A 16,663-nucleotide genomic window follows, 5' to 3' on the forward strand; every position below is an offset into this window, starting at 1 on the left:
AAACGGATTTACGGTTTCCTGCAACATTATAGATATTTCATTTTATATGTCAGCAGTAATATTAAATCAGTGGCATAATTATTGCAGTACAAAATACATACACGACCCATTCTAGACTTTGAGGACTCTCCAAGTTGGCTGGGCTACCCATCCAAACCCATCCCGTCTCTTAGGGCTAATAGGGCCACCTGAGGATGGGCCCAACATACCCCTGGCTTGCACTCATTATCTTGAATGTACTAACAAACAGAGGATAACAGGAAGATATTAAATGCCTACAGAAAACATAGATTCATAACTATAGAATTTGCATTACTTGGTTAACATTTATCCATTATGTTAATTTGTAGGGGTTGATTCATTATGTTTGTGCCTAGTTGCAGAAATATGACTATCATTAATTAGTATTCCTTTCTTTACTTATTTGTTGCGTCTGAGAATGAATGAATTATATTTATTCTTCTGTCTATTACTAAAGTTCATTTTAATGAATCATACTAAACTTGATATTGCAGGTTACCTATTTGGCGTGAAAGATAAGTTCATTTTACTATTTGCACGTTACAGATGTGTTTAGTTCATTGGCAAGAATTTTTATGCATGGAGCCGATTTAGCAATTAATCTGGGCCACTAGTTAGATTATATTCATTACTGTTATATGAAGGATGAATTAAAGGAAAGCAGATTGAATACGACTTGCACAGGGACATACTTCATTGGCGATAAACACATGGGCACATTTTGACATTTAGACAGATTGGCCTAGGGACGTATCAGACTGCTAGCGATGGGGAGGGATGCTTACTAGGCGTTGGTTCTTCATCGCTGGGAAGAACCAATGACTAGCCCTACACATCGTCTGCTGATTGATGCATTCACTGGCCAATCCTCATGGTTGTCTAGGCATCGTAAATTATGAAACTGAAATAAATATTATTGCTGAGTAACAAGTTACCTGTTCGACACTTCTCCTTGCCCTTCTCTCCTTGTCACCTCCTTCTCCCATGCTTCCCTTGGGGTGCGGGTTTATAACTCTCTAAACCACACGATTCCCTTTGAAACATGGTGTCTATTCCGGAGGTGACTTGGGAGTGGACGCGTCCTTTCATCACTCACCCTAGTTAAGATAAAATGCATTTAAGCGGTAAAATAATTTATGCATTGAAAGAAAATATATATTTATGTACATGTATAGTTTATGTTTCTAATCATTTTCGGCTGTCTACATGGGAATATGATAGTCCTCTCCTCTTACATTGCTTGTCCTCAAGCAATGTGGAGATTTGGGTGGTTGAAGATCTCTTCACCCTCCCAGGTTGCATCCTCCTCCGGCAACCCTTTCCATAAGATCAAGTAATCTACAATGTTTTTATTCTTTATTCTCCTTTCTCTTACGTCTAAAAGGGCTTCTGGCTCCAGTGTTAATTTTCTCTCATCATCTAACGGAGGTAACTCCTTGCGTGGGGATATCTGTTGCCCTAATGTTTTTTTTAACCTAGACACATGGAATACATTGTGGATGCGGCTGCTTGGAGGAAGCTCAAGTTCATATGCTACCTCCCCTACCTTCCCTGATATTGGGTAGAGTTCGTAGAACCATGGCTTCAGCTTCTCTGCCCCACTTGATTTCAACGAAGACTGCTTGTAAGGCTACAACCGTAGGAAGACTAAGTCTCCTATCTCAAATGATCTTTCAATACGATTACGATCAGCGTATATCTTTTGCTGATTTTGGGCTTGATGTATGTGATCTTTTAGAGCCCTTACGGTGTCCATGCTTTCCTGAATAAAATCCCTGGCTCGTGGTACTTGACTTTCTGGAGTAATTAGTGATCCAAAAGAGGTGGTTCATAACCATAAAGTGCTTTGAATGGGCTCATTTTGATTGACATATGATGTGTAGTGTTATAACAGTATTCTCCTAAATGTAACCATTTGGTCCAAGCTTTCTACTGCCCAGTGACATAATTTCTTAGATATCCTTCAATCCATTTGTTGACGATTTCAGTTTGTCCATGGGTTTGGGGATGATAGCTAGTACTCAGGGTGAGATTAGTCCCTGCCATCCTGAAGATTTCTTGCCAAAATTGCCCCATAAACCGACTGTCTCGGTCACTTATGATATTCTGGGGGAGCCCATGAAGTCTGAAGACCCCCCTAAAAAACACTTTTGCTACTTGAGATGGTTGGAATTTGTTTGTTATAGCAAAGAAGTGTGCATATTTAGTGAGGCGGTCCACGACCACATATATACGATCTTTTCCTTCGGCCTTGGGTAGGCCAGTGATAAAATCCATCAAAATGCTTTCCCACTTCTGTTCGGGAATGGGCAATGGCTGTAGCAACCCGGTTGGGTGGTTGAGTTCTGCTTTGTTCTTCTGGCACTGTGTACATTCTTGTACGTATTTTTGGACTTCCTTCTTAAGTCCTTTCCAAGAATACCGTTCTCTGATTTGTTTATGTCTTGTAGAACCCTGGGTGTCCTGCCAATGGATTATCATGGTACTCTTTACCTATTACTTCCTTGAGTTTAGAGTTGGGCACCAAGTACACCTTGTCCTTATATAGGATAAGGTCCACCACAACTTTGTATTCTGCATGACTTGATGGGTCCCTCAAGATCTCGGTAGCAAAAGGGTCTTTGGCGTATTCTGCCAAAAGATCATATTTCCAATCAGCATTTATAGAAGTTATGGTATTTATTTGTGGCTTCCTTGATATGGGCAGTGTACTGCTTGCATAGAGTCTTCAACTCTTCATTGAAATGTCATGAGATAGCCATTCAGAAGATCGGCAAACAAAACTTCATCAAAATACATCAATAAAATCCATCTCTACAACAAAAATTCTGAAACTTCAGTTTGAAGCACAAGTATAATCCCTAGATGGAATTACCAAGACCAGCTAGGGGGTTTTTGTCCTCAAAATTAGTTACTGCAAGAGCTTTTTCGTCCTCAAGAAGCTTTGGACGAATAGTTAATTCCAACAACATCACAATATTATATTCTCAAGTCTATCTCCAAAAATGCCCCAATACCTCCTTATATAGCTTTTTTGGAGGGAACTATACAATTTAAAAATATAACAATAATAACATTTCATGTTCAAAATCCCGCTTATCTAGGCATTCAACTTTTAAAACACTTAATTACCTTTTCAACGAGATATTACACTAGGTTGTCTTTTTTATATTTTCCAACATTAGACAACTTTAATGAATTAATTATATAATAATTCAATAACTCACCCAAGTTACAGAAGGCACTGAAAATGCATCAGAATCAAACTCTGATCATACCGACATGATTTTGAAGACTTGGGAAGATGATCAAAGACAATCAGGTGACTTTAAAAATAGATTGCTTGTCCAAGAAGTTTGCAGAGCACACAAAAGGTGAGAATTTGATTTTGAAAGCATCACTAGACTCACCGAGGCCAATTGAGCTCATTGCCATAAACAAAAGTCATTGATGACCAACAATGAGCACTCCAAGAAGCTGGAGTTCGTCCCAACGCAACAAGAAGCCTTCACAAGAACTCAGAAATTGGCTAAGGACATTACACATGCAAACTCCACCTTTGCCTATAAAAAATTCTTTTCACATGCAAGTGGTTTGTGAATTTCCTCTTACTCCAAGTTTTTGAACATAATTGCTTGAGTTTATAAAGCCCTTTTGAAGACAGTAATTTTCTTTTTAAATTATTAAGGTCATGCTTATGCCTAGACATTCACCTTTTGTATGTGTGGGTCCTTTATAAATTAGGCTTTAACTCAAGACATCCAATTCCTTTTCACTTAACCATCTTGTCCTTTTTATGCATGTTGTAGCTCCATGCCAATTCCTAAAACAATCAATTAATTGATAACGGGCACATAAGTATATAGCCTTTTATAATATGATTAGTTTTACACAAGTTTGGAGAAGCATTTGAACGATAGTTTTAAAACTTGTGACTTGGCAAAAGTCGGCAGATCCTCTCAAGCCACACATCAGCTTGACTGATTTAGATTGTTTTCATCTTCTTTGTAGGGGTGAATGTCTCCATGTTAAGAGGCATGGACCATCTATAACTTGAAAATCTAGGGCTTCCCATCAATAGGTTGTCCCTCACATATTTTATTCTCCTTGGAGTATGGATTTGTAAATGATGTTCAATTTACATTCAATATGCAAGTTATATTCTATTGGCTAATTTTATTATTTCCTTAATGTATATATCTGACTATCTTCTTGTTTGTGGCAGGTGAGAGGAGCATTTAATATTTTTCTATGTCCTATCTCACGAATTCCACTCAATATAAGTATGTAACAAATGAGGCACGGTCAAGCAATGCCTTGATCGGTCATTACCGATCAAGACATTACTTGATTGTGGCTCTTTGTTTATACTAAACAATATGTATGTTCCACGTTAATGCCAATCGGTGGGAGTAGTATTGCAACCGATGTCTATCGGTGTTGGCTTAATGCTAACAGCCGATAGTTATCGGTGTGTTAGCCTTAACAACCGATAACTATCGATGTAGACTAACACACCGATAACTATCGGTGATGTTATATTGCCATCCGATATATCATGTGCAACCCGATAATATATGCAGCCCGATATATTATATGCAACCCGATATTTAATCGGTGTTTTTTCATTAATCATTTATTTAATATTATTTATGTTAATTGATATATATCTAAATACAAGATTTAATAGATCGATGAACATAACCAAAATATATAGTATGATTATCAGTAGGTTGTTTATATGCAAATGTAGAATGGCTATTAAAGAGGAATTAATTGCTTGAAGGTTTTATCATAGTTTTCGATATGATAAATGATTGAATGAGAGACTTCATTTTATCTCTCATTCAATCATTTATCTTACCGAAGCTATCATGCGTTAGCACTCCCGCTTAGCTAGGTAAGATGAATGTAGACAATATATTCAAGCATCACAATTCAATTGATAGTAATCATTTTAGACATTCATGGGAAATCATACCACCTAGTCATATGGTATGAAGTATCACCTAAACACGTGATACTAAAGTACATCAATCAATCTTGTGATTTACAGAATATCACCTAAGCATTTGATATCAGTATTGCCTACACATGCAATACTTAAGGATAATCATATGAGAAGGATTAATTTCTCACCTTATCCAAGTTGTGATATGTGCACTAACACTTTATACAAATGTTTTATCACAACACAATCATGGCACATCCATGACACACCAGAGATCCAACATGATAACCGGTTTGGACATTACAAGATCGTCACGTTATAATGTCCCCATACAAGTGTTCACTATCTTGAGAGATTGTCACCTCTTAGATGTGAACCCAGGGGATAGAATCCAAAAATTGTCCTACCATGACAAAGAGGTTTACACATTAAACATCTTATAGGTATGCAAAGAAAGATTACAAAGCAAATTACCTTTCTATCATACCTAAGCCTTTTCTGAAGTGATCAACCTTTACTCTGGAAAGGGGTTTGGTTAGAATGTCTGCAGTTTGATCTCCTGTACAAACATATTCCAGTTGGATTGCATTTCTTTCTACCATATCTCGCACATAGTGGTATGGAATCTCAATATGCTTGGATCTATCATGAAATACTGGGTTTACTGAAAGTTTTATGCAGCTCTGGTTGTCACAGTGTATAACAGTGGGTTTCATAGGTTCTCCAAATAATCCCACAAGCAACTTCCTAAGCCATACTGCCTCTCGGGCAGCCATAGAAGCTACAATGTATTCTGCCGCGGTGGAACTTTGAGCTATAGAAGATTGCTTCCTGCTGATCCAAGATATCATAGCTGAACTTAGACTGAAGCAACACCCTGAAGTGCTTTTCCTGTCTGTCACACTTCCAGCCCAATCTGAATCTGTAAATCCATGTAGGTCTATATTAACCTTCTCGTATTTGAGACCAAGGTTTAGAGTACCTTGTAGGTACCTCATAATGTGTTTCACTGCAACCAGGTGTATCTCCTTCGGTTCACATATAAACTGACTTAAAGCATTAACTGCATAATAGATATCTGGTCTTGTATTTGTTGGTTGAAAATTTTGTACACTCGTGAAAGCAAACAAAATTGTGGCTTCAACCACAGTGTGTGAGTATGAAACTCTCCTAATTAAGGGAAGGCTCCCCCTATCTAACTACAACTTGGAAAATAAAATAGGATGGGTCAGCAATCTATCTTCTTTTTTCAAGAAAGACAATATCCTTTTCTCTTCATAGAAAAGGATAGCGAGAAAATGTATAATAATGGTAACAACTTCAAATGAAAACGAGAGAAAGGAAATGAAGTTTCCTGAAAGCTCAAAGACTCCCGTCACTTCTTTCGGGACCGGACAGCAATATCAAGCTCAAAGACTTGACTATTGGAAGTCCTATCTACCCTTTGCTATACTAAATTTTACGACGAATAAAAGACAACAGCTCAAAGACTGGAATAATCTATTCTTTCAACACAAAGACAAGAACTAATGCAAGCTCAAAGACTTGCTGCTATTTCTTATCAAACAATAATTTTTCCTCAAGAATAGATGCAAGCTCAAAGACTTGCTACTCCTTCTAGAGATTTTCCTATTTTAATTAATCTTCTCTACTTGCAGCTCAAAGACTCCAAATCAGATTAGACTAAGCTCCTTTAGAAACACTTTGCATGGAAGAAATAAAAAGATTCAAACTCAAACATGTAGCTCAGAGACTCAAAACTTGAGTAATCCTTCTTTATTATTCTTCAAAACTTTCAATTCACATACATAAGCTCAAAGACTTCTTGCTGTAAATTTGGCAGAGTTTTTGCTTGCTTTCCAAAAGATAAATATTACAATAGACCCCTCCAGTATTTATAGAAGAGGAGCCTTGAGAAAAAGGTGGGAGGATCCTAACTAACTTGAGAGATTCTCTCAACCACCAAGACTTATTCAATAACTAACTAAGACTTATTCCAACTACAGTCCTAATCGGACACAACTTGTAGTTGTCTTACATGTAATTACAAAAGTGCAAGTAATGTGTAACTTGCATTTTACAAAAGATACTTTACATGTAACTTGTCAAAACAAAATTACAAATGCATAACTAAAACTATTCCATGTGTCTAAAGACACGACTCTAACTGCATCATCCTTTGTCTGTGATGATCTTCATGTCGCTTCAGGATGCTAGAACTTGAAGTATTCTGTATTGGTAAAGACATCTTGAACCGGAACGGGAACTTGCATCCTTGTCTTCTTGCTTGGGGTAGTACTAGCTTTTCAAGAGGGAACGGGCTGCCTTCCTTTTTTCATGTCATGACCATCTTTGTCTTGAAAGCATTTTATGCTCTCAACCATGAATTGTTGTTGTATCTCTTTTTTGTATCGTCCTCCATTCTTGAAATTTGCTTGCAAAATAAGGCCCATGACTTAATCCATTGATTTGGTAGATCGTGTGTGCAAACCGGACTGACAAGGGAAGAGATAAATTGATGCAAAATGGGGCTCACCAGTGAATTTCTGGTTTTGGAAGTTGCATTACATGTGTGGGGAAAACAAGAGCATTAACTTACAATTGTGGAGAACAAACATGCAACTTCATATGTGTAATGGGTAAACACAAGTTTGCACTTGTAATTGGACCTTTATAACTCATTTTCAAGTGTTTTTTGAGTGCATTTTGGACCAATTTCGGGTTCTGGATGGCTGAGTGCAGGTAGACTTTAAATGGGGAAAATGAATGAAGGTGTGAAATGAGTGGATGAAATGGTATGTACGGATGATGGAAATGAATATGAAAAGATTTTGGGAAGATCATCTTCAAGAAAATGATAAGAACTTTCAACATGTAATCCGGTTCTAAAAACCCGATTTTGAAAGAATGGGTATTTTTCATCTTTGCGACTTGGAATTTCAACAAAAGATGGTTAAATCTTTTATCCGTAAGGGAAGAACAATTATTTTCATCCAACTTGTAATCGAGATTTAAAATCCCGAATACAAGTAAAGAGGGAAAATGGGGAAGAACAATGCAATTCTAAAATTGCTTTACAAAGGGGAAAATCTCTCTCACAAAACCGATTTTTCTGGGGAAGAACCAACATATTTGAAAACAAGAAAAATGAAACAAGAAAACAAGAAAATGAAACAAAGAAAGAAAAGAAATCAAACCTTTCTTCAAACTGAAATTGCCTCTTCAAAAAGATGATCAATCTCTGAAATAAAGAAGAATATCTCTTAAAAAGAAATTAACTGTATTCCAAAACCCTAGCCACGTTTTTGAAAAAATGCCAAAAACTGAAAAACGTGGCAGCAAATGCATGAAAAATGGCATGGAAAATGGGCAAGACTCTTTCTAACCTCAACGCCTTAGCATACCAAGCCAAAACGATTCATAACATTGCTGATTCGTGGCATTCCAAATGGCAAAAAAACGTGGCTGCTGTTATAAAGCTAAAAACCAGCAATCTTAACCTCCATGTGGCGTGAAAGGTGTCTACCAATGCATGAAAATAGGGAGGAATCCAAAACGCCTTCTATCTCCCAAAAACTCTCCACAAAAATTTGCCTAAAATCCTCAAAAAAACGTTTTTCCTTGCAATTCGGGTTTTTTGGAACCAAGAACAAATTTTAATTTGTATGAACCAATGAAAATCGGGTTTTTTGGAGGAAATAACAAGTTTAAATTTCACTTTTTCAACATGTTAGGCAAAATCGGGATTTTTTGACCAAATAGCAATTTTAAAATGTCAAAAATGCACTTTATAAGCAAAATCGGGTTTTTGGAAACAAAGTGCAAGTTTTAAATTGTCACTTTTTCATCAACAAGGCAAAATCGGGTTTTAAAAATGCAATTACAAGTTTAAAATCCTCAAAAATGCACTTTATGAGCAAAATCGGGTTTTTTGGAGAGCTATGCAAGTTTAAAATCACTTGTAAAGGGGAAATAAAATCCTTACAACAAGTTAGAATTGCTTGCACACATGTAATGGGGGTTTAAAATCCCTATTACATGTAAAAACCATTAAAGTAGGGGTTTTTGGAGAGAACTACAAGTTTACTTGTAACTTAACCAAAAAATCCCTATTTTAACTAAAAAAGACCAAAAAACAATAAAAATAATACAAACAATAAAAGGGAAATTTAAAACAAATTACAAGTTTTCATTTTTTTTAATAAAGTGCACATGTAATAAGCTAAAAATTTCCCTACAAAGACCAAAACAATGGAAATCATTAAACTTGCAGTTCAAGAAAAATTCTCCACCTGCAGTCAGGATTTTAAAACCTGATTGAAGGAAAGACATAGCAAACGAACTCAGAATTCGATGAAATTCGAAACGTAGTTCGACGATGGACTGAGGATTAAGCCAGTCCAAGGATTAGTCGAAATTCTGCCTCGGGAAGCATGCCACAGAGTAAATTTTTTCATTTTTTCACAAAAATTTCATGTAATGGTCCTTCATTTTTGAAAACAAAAATGAGGACAACAGTATTTACTAGGTACATCAGGGACCCAATCATCTGTTTGTATTGAGTAGGATCAGTGGGTTGTGACTTTGCTGCTGCTTCTTTAAGTTTATGTAAGCTGGTTTCCATAGGAGATGTCATGGGTCTACAATTTAGCATTCTGAATTTCTTCAAAATATCCAAGGTGTACTTTCCTTGGTTTAGTATGATGTTGTCAGAAATAATCATTTCCAGGCCCTGGGAGCCTGTTTAAGCCCATAGAGAGCTTTGTTGAGTTTGCACACATGAGACTCTGCATCATAAATTTCAAACCCTTCAGGTTGCTCTAGGTAGACTTCTTCTGAGATCTCACCATTTAGAAATGCTGTCTTAACATCCATTTGGTGTACCTTCCATCGTTTTGCTGCTGCAATGGCTAATACAGCTCTTACTGATGTATACCTGGCAACAGGTGCAAAGGTTTCTTCATAGTCTATTCCCTCCCTTTGTGAGAAGCCTTTGGCTACAAATCTGGCCTTGTGTTTCTCAATGCTGCCGTCAACAGCATGTTTGATTTTGAATAACCATTTAGATGAAACCATAGATTTCTTGGTTGGCCTAGGAACAATCTCCCAAACATCATTTTTCATAATGGATTGATACTCTTCAGACATGGCATCCTTCCATACTTGATGTTCAAGTGCATCTGATACATTGTTTGGTTCAACGTTAAAGAGGTCATTCATAAGGGCAACATAGCTAGTAAATTTATCAGGCCTTTGCTTTCTCTGAAGGTTCCCAAGGAAGCAACAAACTTCTGAGTTTCTTCTACAGTTTTGGTGGCCCATAGTGGTCGTTTCTTGAGGTTTTCTCTAGGTAGACTTAGAGTTTCACTCATAGTTTCCTTAGGATTCTCCCTCTGAAGCTCAGGAGTAGGATCTCTATCTAAGCTAGGGTTGGGAATATAGACTTCAGGATCTAGAGAGCTTTGGGCTCTTTTGAAGGCTAGGTTTTCTTCAAATATCACATCCTTACTTAGTTCAATATTCTTTTGACCAGGTATGTATATTCTATAGGCTTTGGAGGTTTCACTGTATCCTACAAAGATTCCCCTTTTTCCAGAGGGCTCTAATTTTAATCTTTTCTCCTTAGGTACATGAATATAGACAGGGCATCCAAAAATCCTAAGGTGGCTTATATTTGGTTTTGATTTAGTAAAGGCTTCCTCAGGAGTCTTGTCTTCAAGATGAGAGTGAGGACATCTGTTTTGAATATATACTACAGTGCTAGTTGCTTCTGCCCAAAGATTGATATTTAGATTCTGATCAAGGATCATAGCTTTGGCAGCTTCAATGATTGTCCTATTTTTCCTTTCTGCTATCCTATTTTGTTGAGGGTTGTAGGGTATTGTTAACTCCCTCTTAATCCCTGAATTTTTACAAAACTCTTTACACAATTCTGATGTGTATTCCCCCCCATTATCAGTTCTTAGGGTTTTAATTTTGTTTCCTGAGTAGTTCTCTGTTAGTGATTTGAATTTTTTAAACCTATTAAGGATCTCTTCTGATTCTTTACATTTCAGAAAGTAGATCCAGGTTTTCCTAGAGTAGTCATCAACAAATATTACATAATACAGAAATCCCCCCAATGAATTTACAGACATAGGTCCACATACATCAGAATGAACTAACTCTAAAATTTTACTTGTTTTCCTAGTACTATTCTGAAAAGCACCCTTAGTATTTTTACCTAGGGCACATCCTGTGCATGCCCCTGAATGATATTGGCTTAGCTTAGGTAGACCTGTGACAAGATCTCCCATTGATGATAAAGCTCTAAAATTTAGGTGGCCTAGTCTTCTATGCCATATTTCATTGGCATCTGTAGTTTCATGAATTAGGGCTAAGTTAGGCTCTGTGCATAGCTCATATAAGTAGCCTTGTCTTTGACCAATTGTATTAGCTTTCTTGATAGATGAGTTCTTTGGCCGAGCCAACACTTTGTTGTCCATGAAGGTCACTCTGTATCCATTGTCCTCCAGTGCTGATATTGAGACAAGATTCCTCTTAATGCCTAGAACATATAGCACTCCTCTAAGTTGTAATGATACACCTGACTTTAGTTTGATGGTGCAGTTTCCAACTCCTTTGACAGGGTGTGTGGAGTCATCTCCGATGGTTACCTCTTCATCATTCTCCTCTTTCATGGAGTCTAGTACTTCTCTGAATCTTGTGATGTGTCTGGATGAGCCACTGTTGATCACCCAAGAGTTCACTTTGTTTGATGTGTGATTTGTGAGTGCTGAATAGAGTACATACTTCTCGGAGTCCTCTTCCCTTTTTGATTTTCCTGTTTTGGCAAATGTGGCTTGTTTAGCTCTTTCTGGACATTTGGCAACATAGTGCCCAAATTTGTCACATCTGTAACACTGAATTGGAGAGAGGTCCTTCTTGAAAGAGTTCTTGCTGTGATGACCTTTTCTCTTCCTAAATTGCTTCTTCTTGCCCTTTCTGTCTGAGTTCGTAGTTAGAACTTGAAGGTCTTCATCTATATTCTTTTGTTTGATTCCTTTCTTATTTTGCCTTGATTCCTCTTGGAGACAGTCAACTTTTAGCCTATCGAATTTTGGAAAGTTATCCCTTGCACTGATGCCTTGGACGAACGTTTCCCAGATACTAGGCAACCCATCTAAAGCAATGAGGGTTAATTCTTTGCTTTGGATCTCATATCCAAGAGTTGCTAGTTCATCCCTTAAGGTAGATATCCGCATGAAGTAGGCATTGACTGATTCTCCTTTTATCATGGTTATATGATTTATCTCTCTTTTTAGAGCCAAGGTTCTACTGACATTGGATATCTCAAAAGCGTCTTCAAGTGCTTTGAACATGTTGAAGGCTGTTTCGTGTTTCTTTATAATGGGCATAATATTGTTCCTTACCCCATCAACTATTATTTTGATAGCCTTATCATTTCCTTCTCTCCAAATTGCTTGATCAGGTTCAGTCTCAGGTTCTTTAGTTTCATTCTTTACAAATGATTCAACTTTGTTATCTTTTAGAATCATTTGAATTCTGAATTTCCATGCGGAGAAGTCGTCTCCTCCTGCAAGTCTGTCTTCAAATCTGATAGCGGTGGCCATTGATAGGATTGTGATGTTGAATATATACTTGATTTGAATTTTACGTAAAATTGAACAGCCTCAGGTTCGATTTAACTACAGCTCTGATACCATGTAAATGATGTTCAATTTACATTCAATATGTAAGTTATATTCTATTGACTAATTTTATTATTTCCTTAATGTATATATCTGACTATCTTCTTGTTTGTGGCAGGTGAGAGGAGCATTTAATATTTTTCTATGTCCTATCTCACAAATGCCACTCAATATAAGTATGTAACAAACGAGGCACGGTCAAGCAATGCCTTGATCGGTCATGACCGATCAAGACATTACTTGATCGTGGCTCTTTGTTTATACTAAACAATATGTATGTTCCACGTTAATGCCAATCGGTGGGAGTAGTATTACAACCGATGTCTATCAGTGTTGGCTTAATGCTAACAGCCGATAGTTATTGGCATGTTAGCCTTAACACACCGATAACTATCAGTGTAGACTAACACACCGATAACTATCGGTGTAGACTAACACACCGATAACTATCAGTGATGCTATATTGCCACCCGATATATCATGTGCAACCCGATAATATATGCAGCCCGATATATTATGTGCAACCCGATATTTAATCGGTGTTTTTTCATTAATCATTTATTTAATATTATTTATGTTAATCGATATATATCTAAATACAAGATTTAATAGATCGATGAACATAACCAAAATATATAGTATGATTATCAGTAGGTTGTTTATATGCAAATGTAGAATGGCTATTAAAGAGGAATTAATTGCTTGAAGGTTTTATCATAGTTTTCGATATGATAAATGATTGAATGAGAGACTTCATTTTATCTCTCATTCAATCATTTATCTTACCGAAGCTATCATGCGTTAACAGGATTTACCTTTCAACATGGACACAGTCCTATACAAACCTCTTGTGAGACCATTTTGAGTCATCTGATCTTAGTATATGCTATATAAGTTGGATTTTCATAATTGCTTAGCATTCAGAAAATGAGTTTCTTATGAGTAACAACCATTTCTTATGAGCTACTTCCATTTGATGACCAAATGGTCAGCAATTTCTCACAAGGTTTCTTTTTTTTCTTTATGTGGTCACCAGGTTCAGAGATCTCTCTGTGGTGGTTCCATATTTCTTTTATCCTGCCACAGATGTTGGAGGCATTGAGTGCCTTTTGAATACTATTGATTCGCTTATGGATGAGGATAGAGTGGTGGGGTGTTGCTCATCATTGTGGCCTAATACAGCTTAAACTCCTCAACATCCAAACTTTCATTTTGATGGTTGTTTCTCTTCTGTCCTTAATGCTTGGGATCTTTTCACATCCTTGTTCCATGATACAGATCTTATGGGCAAGCTCATATCACCTGTTTCTGTCATACTATTGGCAGCTCACTAACTTTGAATGTCAGGAGAGGTCCTATGCAGAATTGGTTGCTTCTTAAAATTGTCTAGCAAAGCCCCCTTAGCCCTAGATATTCCCCAACAATCTTTCTTAGACTTTTCATTGGTGCTCCAACAGTGATAAATGATAATGTTGATGGTATCTTCAATGGGTCACTGAACATTGACACCTGAGGTTTTTTAGATCTTTCCTTGGGTGGTCTTCTTTGTTTCTGTTACATTGTATTGTTCTCCCCTCAGTTTTCTATTTATAATTCACTAATTTGGGGGTTACTGTTATGTCCATGTTCCACCTTTTTCTCAGTTTATTTTGGCTTCATATCTAGGGCCATTATTGCCCTAGTGATTTGCTTTTGAACTTGCTGGACGTACGAGTCATTTGCAGACATTATTATATTTTCTTTCATTCTCTTTTTAAATGGTAAGAATTGACTACTTTATGGCTTTTAGGTTTGTTTATTTAAGAAAATATAAAAAACGTTTGCATATTTTAAGAGAAACATCTAAAAAGTTACCGAATATGCATATGTATGCATATATCAACAAATTCCTAATTGTGTGCAGAATTACATGAATAAATAGAAATATACTGGGAATGGATGAACTTCCAATGATCGGCTATATAATATGGTTATATTATCTATGGTCATGATTTGGAACAAAAAAGCAGAATTTTTTACGGCACAAGGTTTATTTGTTTTTTCTAACTGACATTTTTTGTTTTCTGTCTACTGTGTAGGCTCATATTTGCCCCACCTTGTATTGAAAATTTTGGTTGGGAATCCGTCTTTTACATTTTTGGTTTACTTGGTCTTCTCTGGTAAGCACTCATTTGATGTTCAGCCTGTTTCTAGTTTTCTAATCTGGCAACATATATTTTCTGTTTGTTATTGTAAATGGATATTTGTGGGGGAATGAAAGACTTGGAAGAGCATATTCAATGGGGTGATGATTATATTAGATGTGGGTATTGTATTGTATGATCAATGGTGTGGAACATGGACATGGAGGGTAGCAAGAAGGTTTCCTATTGTGTTACCAGATAAAAAGATCTAACTATTTAACTATCTGCTATTGTCTTTGTAAATTTAGGTGTTTGGTGCTGTAAAGTACTAAAAGTTGTTGGTAGCAAGAATAGTTATCATTTTATGTTTAATGTTCTCTTGGCTTTGTTTTTGATGCTCTAGTTTGCTGAAGGTTTGTAGGATTCCGGCAGTCTGCAGATGAAGAAAACTCAGCTGTTCCTGTACAAACAACACCCCTTGATGAGAGTATTACAGTCAGACTTTCTCCTTAGTAATGGATGATATGTTTTATTTTAATTTGTATCTATGGTTTTTCAGTTTTAACATTTCAATAGTATAATAGATACTTTTACATGTATTTTTCAACTTGCTCTATTATGTCATATTTATATAGAGATGTGTAATAGAAAAGCAAGATTGCTTTTTGCAATCCTGATACTAAATATATGTGGTCCAGTGGTGTTGGTAAAATTAAGTATGCAGTAAACTGACATTTATGTTGTGATTATTTTTGTATTGGTTTGATGTACCTCGAGCATACAAGCACTAAATAATAGTCTATTGACGATTTTTTGATGGATGTAAGTCTGCTTAGACACGGAGGGTATGTAGCAGGCCAATAAGGTTTGCATTTGAATCTGTTAACTCCCACCAGTGGAGAAGAAATTATGACCATTGTAGAAACTGACTAAGAGATCCTACTGTTATTGGCTAACCATTGAATGTCAGTATTGCTCCATGTTTTAGTAATCACTTACCTATGACTGCAACCAGTATGTCTCTTCAGTAACCTTTTGACCGCTTGTAAATGGATCAGAATATGTTGATGATATTGTCAGATATGTTTCTCTGAACATGGAACAATTTAGGTTGACCTCGAAATGTAATTTATTATACACTTAGAAGGGTCATCTGATTGAATACCTGTCCTGATCAAATATTTTGTCTTACTTAATTGCTTTCCATGTTTTTTAGCATTCTTTGAGTTCACCTGCATCTGTATCAAGTTTCCTAAAGAGCATTATGTATTCCTTTGAGACTTCTTATATCCTTAGTACTTACCAATTGGAATGGTGTATATTGTATAATCATTATTCATACATATTTTTAAGCATGATCTTACCTATAGCAGCTGTGGAACTATTGTTATTTGCTTGATAAGTTATGTGTTTTCCTTGTTTGTATTTGCTTGAATGCATTCTCAACAACTTGCTTATTCTCCTTGTTTGCCAACTTGTTTAAGAATGATCCCTGCTATTAAAGTTGAGTACCAGGGTGTCTAATAACTAGTCATTTGTAAAGTCTATATTTCCTATAAATTCCAACTCCTCACCATTGATATTTTTTTAAGCTCATACTTAAGAAAAAATCTTGATTATCCATTCCAAATTAAGGGTGCTAGGAAACTAGAATAAGATCAACAGCAACTACCAATTTACTAGCATCAAGCATACCTGCCAGTTCAAATGGCAAGATAACATAAAAAGAGTAAAATAAAATCTGTACCATGACAAAAACTATAGTCTACTAAAAATTTCCAATGCATGGTTGTTTTTTTGATAAATATTTTCTTTAAGGTGTGAGATTTTGTCTAGGATTCTAACATTATAATTCTTAGTTTTTAAACTGTCTAAAC

The 16,663-nt window shown here is 36.3% G+C and overlaps 1 protein-coding gene across 2 annotated transcripts in view; it reads left to right on the forward strand.

Moving 5' to 3' along the window:
- LOC131040193 (probable anion transporter 6, chloroplastic) overlaps positions 1-16,663 on the forward strand; it is a 284,449-nt gene that overhangs the window by 147,277 nt on the left and 120,509 nt on the right. Inside the window, exons 6-7 of one of the 2 annotated variants that reach the window (XM_057973062.2) lie at positions 14,742-14,822; positions 15,200-15,281. In XM_057973062.2, coding sequence (XP_057829045.2) covers positions 14,742-14,822; positions 15,200-15,281 — 163 coding nt within the window. The remainder of the gene's footprint in view (positions 1-14,741; positions 14,823-15,199; positions 15,282-16,663) is intronic. The other variant, XM_057973061.2, reaches the window with a different exon arrangement.

The sequence above is a fragment of the Cryptomeria japonica genome, chromosome 11 (genome assembly GCF_030272615.1).
Source record: "Cryptomeria japonica chromosome 11, Sugi_1.0, whole genome shotgun sequence".
NCBI lineage: Eukaryota > Viridiplantae > Streptophyta > Pinopsida > Cupressales > Cupressaceae > Cryptomeria > Cryptomeria japonica.